Below are 6,004 nucleotides of genomic sequence, written 5' to 3'. Positions count from 1 at the left end.
GCCGGACTCGGGAGACCCCGCCTCTTGAGGCTTTCCGGGGCATCTTGGCTCCCGGCGTGCAGTGCGCCCGCCCGGGACTCCCTGCGGTTTGTGGACGGGGCTGCCGGAAGGCGGAAGTGCGGAAGCTTCCGGTCAGCGTGCTTCTGAGTGTCGTCGGTGAGTTTCCCGGTGAGTTCTCTGCTTTCTCGGTGTAGTGGGCTGTGGAACCTGTCGCTGGATCCCGTCGCCGCTAGAGAATCGCGTCTCAAGCCCGGTCCGTCTCTGGACAAGACTGAGTCCGGGAGAGACGCAGACCTGTTTCCAGGACGAGGGTCTCCCGTGGTCTTGGTGATGGCCCCCGGCTTCCCTGTGCTTTTTGCGAGGTGGAGCCCTCCTTCTTCGGTGGTCTCGCTTAGGTTAATCTGGGCCCTCGAGGTCGTTTACCGGAACCCTTCTATACCTCGAAGTTTTGGGTTGTTGTGGACAGGGAAACAGAGTGAGTTGTGATTGCTGACGTCCAAAAACTGGTACTCCCATTAGTTAGCCATTCAACACATGGGCACTGCTTTGGGGGATCCAACGGAGAGCAAGGTCTATTTACTTAGCCTCTGCCTTCGTGGAGCCCACAGTCCACAGGGAATGACAGAAAATAAAGAATGTAACTCCAGATTCCATTTAAAAGGAAAGAAAATGGTGATATGGTGGAGAATAAAAGGAGGGGAGTCTATAGGGGTAGGGGTCAGAGAAGCTCTCTCTGAGGTACTTAAGTGAAGGTGCAAGCGTTGGGAAGATCACTCCCAGGCTTAGGGGCAGCACATTGGAAAGGTGCTAAAGTGGACCTGATTGGGACTTGTAAATTTTTCTTTTTTTCTAAAATCATGTCTTAATGTTTTATTTAATTGCTTGATTGTGTATAATAAATTACACATGTTTAAAGTATGTAATATAAGTTTTCCTATATGTATACAAACATCCATCAGCACAATCAAGATAATGTTGCACATCACTCCCAGAAGCCGTCCTCCAGGCCCTCTGTAATACCCATACTTCCTTCCTTCCTCACCCTGTCCCTAGGTTTTCATTGAGTTAACTCTTTTCAGGTGTAATTGTTGCTTGGGGATGGGATGGAGCTTGGATCATGAAAAGAGTTGAAGGAGGCAGGGCTCGGTCAAAATAATCTTGTAGATCATGAGTATGAGGTGGGATATCAGTAAAGAATCCCATGAAAGAATGAAAAGTTCAGGGGCATCTGGGTGGCTCAGTGGGTTAAGGCCTCTGCCTTGAGCTCAGGTCATGATCCCAGGGTCCTGGGATTGAGCCCCACATCGGGCTCTCTGCTCAGCAGGGAGCCTGCTTCCTCCTCTCTCTGCCTGCCTCTCTGCCTACTTGTGATCTCTGTCATCAAATAAATAAATAAAATCTTAAAAAAAAAAATGAAAAGCTCAAAGTTTAAAAGCTTACACTAGGAGTGCCTTGGTGCTCAGTTGGGTCAGCGTCCCAACTCTTGATTTCAGCTCAGATCATGATCTCAGGGTTGTGAATTGGAGCCTGTTAAGATTCTGTATCTCCCTCGCCCTCTGCCCCTACCCCTGCCAAAGGAAGGAAGGAAGGACGGAAGGAAGGAAGGAAAAAAAAAAACAAAAAAGCTCATACTATTGCTTTGTGGAGGATTCAGGGCTGAGGCTGAGGGTGAAGAACAGCAGGAGTGGAAATAGACAACCTTAAAATAGCTACATTGAATTGAGGGGAGGATAATGAGGAAGACAGGTGGGATGTCCTATAGGCTTGGAGGAAATCAAGTTTAAAAATATTTATAAAAACATTTTAGGGGCACCTGGGCGGCTCAGTCAGGTAAGTCAGACTCTTGATCTTAGCTCAGATCTTGATCTCAGGCTGCTGAGTTCAAGCTGCACATGGAGCCTACTTTAAAAATACCGCCCCCCCCCAAAAAAAAAAAAACATTTTGTAATTTGTAAGTTGTGTAAATATAAGTTGATGATGCTCTTTGCATTTGGGGGGAAATTAAATTTTTGCATCTTGTATGGAAATACCAGGAGTTTTCAGAAATTGGCTTGACTTAGAGTTTGCCAGCGGCCACAGGGAGTTTAACTTGGTGCTCTTGTTATTTAATGGCTGTATATGACATGTTGACCCTCACGTAATTCATTATGCCATCATAAATCATGAACAGAGTGATTTTACCTTCCATTTGTTCATGTTCTGTAGAGATACCTTTTGACCTGGTTTTCCAAGGATTTGCCGTTCTTTAATAGCAAATTTTTGCTTTGGTATTTGTATTTCTGTTAGCTTTCCAGGTAAAATATGGCTAAAAGCTTACGGAGTAAGTGGAAGAGGAAGATGCGTGCAGAAAAGAGAAAAAAGAATGCCCCAAAGGAACTCAGCCGACTGAAAAGTATTCTTAAAATAGATAGTGATGTTTTAATGAAAGATGTTCAAGAGATAGCAACTGTGGTGGTACCCAAACATTGTGAAGAGAAAACTCAGTGTGTGGTACAAGATGAAAAAGGTGAGTTTATGTGCTTCATTTTACAAATAGTAATTCTATCCGTTTTCTTTTGTGACTTTTTCCCTTTTTGACTGCCCTCCGTTCTTTGCTGCACATGCTTCATACAAGCCTCCTGCCATGCCCGTGTAATTTTTTGAAGACTTATAATGCTGCTAGGTAGTTTATGCTGAACTATTTTAAAGCTGGTTCATGTGAATAGGCGTGTTTTGGATTATTCATAGTGTGCCTCAGGTGCTTATGCAGTAGCCTGAGTGTCTCAGTTGTACAAAGTACAACACGAGTAGACAGACGTAGACGTATCCTCATTGGAAGGGTACACTATTCAGTCAGGGACTAGGCAAGGTGGGAGATCTTTCTTCATTTTATCCTTTGCAACATCTGGTTCCCATTCCAAGAATCCTTGTACACCATTATGTCATTTTCCTGAAAAAAACAGGAGTTTTCAAAATCTGTATTCAATTTTGATAGATTTTAGGTATCTCTGTCTTAATCATAGTCTGCAGAGGGACGCTATGTATATCAGCATATTAGTTTCAGCAAGGGAAAAGACTCATTGGTTTTCGCATACTGTAACAGTTTGGCAACAAACTGAAATAAGCGTGCATGATAATCAGTTTCTTAAAATAGAATTATTTTATGTGGTGTCCAAGGAAGGGAGCAGCAATCCTCAGCCCTCCAATCAGAGACGTTTTCCCGCTTGCCGATACTCTCTCAAAGGCCAGTTTCTCTGTTTGTGTTCTGAATCTTCTCCATTCTCAAAGGCTGTCGGCATGCATGCATCCTGCTTATCAATCTCTCTTCTCCCTTGGGTTGTTTCTTCAACCATTGTGTTCTGGAATGTTCCTTCTGAAAAAAAAAATCCTCCCTTTGATCTCACATTTCTCAGTCTTTTGCTTTATTCAGCTCTCCTTGAAGCTTCTTAACACTCGTGTTTCCTCATAGGTACACTGCCTCTACCCATTGGCTCTCTGGTCATTGAGGTAAAAGTCACATAAAATAACATTAACCATTTAAAAATATAGTAAGTAGTATTTAGTACATTGATGATGTTGGCCAACTATCACGTCTTTCCAAAACATTTTCATCACCTTAAAAGGAAAACCTGTACAGTTTGTACCTTTCTTCCTTCCTTCCCGTAGTCTCTGGCAACCACTAATGTGTTTTCTGTATCTATGGATTTACCTGTTCTGGCTATTTCAAATAAAAGAAATCATATAACATGTGACCTTTTGTGCCTGACTTCTTTTACCTACCGTAAGTTATGGCATTCCCTTGCTTAAAACATCTCATTGTCTTTCCATGTGCTCATCAGAGCTTACCGGGTCCTAAGTAATCTGGTTCTGGTACTTTTTTTTTTTTTTTAAATCCACTTAACATAGGCTACAGTTTGCTTTGTTATACTCCCTTCTACAGAGCATTGTAAGCTCCATGACAGCATGTTTGGACCATTGTATCCCCAGAACCTAGTGCAGTACGTAAAATAATCACTCAACAACTAGTTATTGAATGGCTGATCTGTAGCAGGTACTATTCTAGGCACTGAGGAAACATGATACATACAAGGGAACTGGCCTCCATCCTGATGTGATTTACATTATATCGGAGGAGACTAAAAGTGAACCAGATAAATGAATTAATGTTATGTCAGGCAGCGGCGATCATGAAAGACCCTGTATACCCTGATAAGTTCCCAGAGAGGGACATTCTGGGCAGACCATTCACAGCAGATAAGGCTGGTGATAGATGTACCGTAGTGTGGCCGCACTGGGCTTCCTGCCAGGTCTTCTATTCAGTGGAGCTGGATCTCTGCGTGTTTTCTGGGTAAGAAAGAGACGCAGCCCAGTGTATATCCAGGTCTTCCTTTCGTTCTCTTTGTCCCTTCCTTCCCTTTCTTTCCTGTCTTTTCTTTCATATAATTTTGTTTTTAAGTAAATTCTACCCCCACTGTGGGGGTCAAACTCATGACCCCAAGATGAAGAATCACTTGCTCTACCAACTGAGCCAGCCAGGTGCCCGTATATCCAGGTTTTCTTCTTTCTTTCTTTTAAGTCTTTATTTATTTAAGTAATCTCTACACTCAGGATCCTGAGGTCAGGAGTCACGTGCTCCTCTGACTGAGCTAGCCAAGCCCCCCCATCCAGATTTTTCTTTGTCATCTGCCCATCTCTGTCATCACAGTCTTGTTGCTTCCTACCCCACTCCTTCCACGTACACTTCTCTGGAAGTGGCCAGCCATTCCTGATAGTTCATTTGCATCTAAGGCCTGTCCTTTGAAAGTGTGGTTGCTCTTAATAGGTTCAACTGTCTTATTTAGCTCAGGAAAGCACTGAGAAATGTTCTTCTAATGCACATATCCTCACAGCCATACACTTACCTTTCATGCAGTGACACAAACCTACACTGCCTAAATGCATGTTTCCTGTTTAACTTTTCTATTCCAAAGATGGGCACACATGACACATTCTTCAGAAAGTTTCTTAGTGACTAAATGACATCTCTAGTTCCTTATAAGCACTTTTTATGTCTTTCACAGTTGTAGGAATACATCAGAGGATGTCCAGTCCATTGAATGTGCTGTGAGAAGTTTTCAGTGTTAGTCAAAGAGTGCTCCACAGAAAAAGGGATTTTTTTTTCCTTTTGTAGTTTCAGACCACTTTCAAGTCTCATGTTGTTATTGCCTTAACATGCTTTTTCATAAGATTGTTTCTTCATTGATGAGCATTAATAGTTTTCTGTCTCTTATTCAGATGACATGAAAATGGAGACTGAAATTAAGAGAAACAAAAAGAGTCTTCTAGACCAGCATGGACAGTACCCCATATGGATGAACCAGAGACAAAGGAAAAGGCTGAAGGCAAAGCGAGAAAAAGGGAAGGGGAAAAGCAAAGCAAAAGCAGCAAAGGCGCCCAAGGGTTTGGCCTGGTAGACTCTTAAAAACTTGAAAACTCCTACATGGGACAGGTCTTTGATTACAATGTATACATGGATTTCAACTTCCACCAAGTGAAAACTTTGTCTCCAGAATTAACTTGACCTTGTTCTTCAATTCAAACCTACCTTAACTCCTCAACTTTGTTTTGGGATCTTGAATAAAATATTCTCATTGATAAATGAGAGCTATGCTGGTACTTTAATTGGATGCTGTCCAGTGTGAAGGGATTCTCAGATATCACAGTTCTCTCAAGTGTTACTGTGGCTGTGACTATTTGGTCTCAGTAAAGATGAAGAAAAAAAGACCTACTGACAAATTTGAGGTGATTCAGGTTTAAAGAAAATTTTTATACAATTTAAAATACAATGTGAGTAGAAGCATTTCTTGTTTGGAGTTTTCCTTTTGTTTAATTCAGAGTAAAAGATATTTTGTCAAGATCTTAACTTTTCTTTCACCTATCCTTCAGGTTTTCTAGTAGTAGAGAAGACCACCTTCAGTTAAATTGTTTAAAAAAAAACTGAAGTTTTTGGGTAGAGTATTAACATCTACAATTTGTATGCTCCATC

At 42.0% G+C, this 6,004-nt stretch overlaps 1 protein-coding gene across 2 annotated transcripts; it reads left to right on the top strand.

The window, feature by feature from the left end:
• The first annotated feature begins 31 nt into the window (after positions 1-31).
• Positions 32-5,617, top strand: LLPH (LLP homolog, long-term synaptic facilitation factor). Of its 2 annotated transcripts, none has more exons than XM_059186246.1 (3): positions 32-168; positions 2,287-2,506; positions 5,254-5,617. In XM_059186246.1, the coding sequence occupies exons 2-3, from the start codon at positions 2,302-2,304 to the stop codon at positions 5,430-5,432; spliced, it is 384 nt and encodes a 127-aa protein (XP_059042229.1). In that variant the 5' UTR covers positions 32-168; positions 2,287-2,301; the 3' UTR covers positions 5,433-5,617. The 2 variants fall into 2 exon arrangements, with proteins under 2 accessions (XP_059042229.1, XP_059042228.1); XM_059186245.1 differs by having other exon boundaries at positions 72-156.
• Positions 5,618-6,004: the final 387 nt, after the last annotated feature.

Source organism: Mustela lutreola, chromosome 8 (genome assembly GCF_030435805.1).
Source record: "Mustela lutreola isolate mMusLut2 chromosome 8, mMusLut2.pri, whole genome shotgun sequence".
Classification (NCBI taxonomy): Eukaryota; Metazoa; Chordata; class Mammalia; order Carnivora; family Mustelidae; genus Mustela; species Mustela lutreola.
The sequence above is the reverse complement of the archived record's forward strand: the minus strand, read 5'-3'. Positions and strand labels throughout refer to the sequence as shown.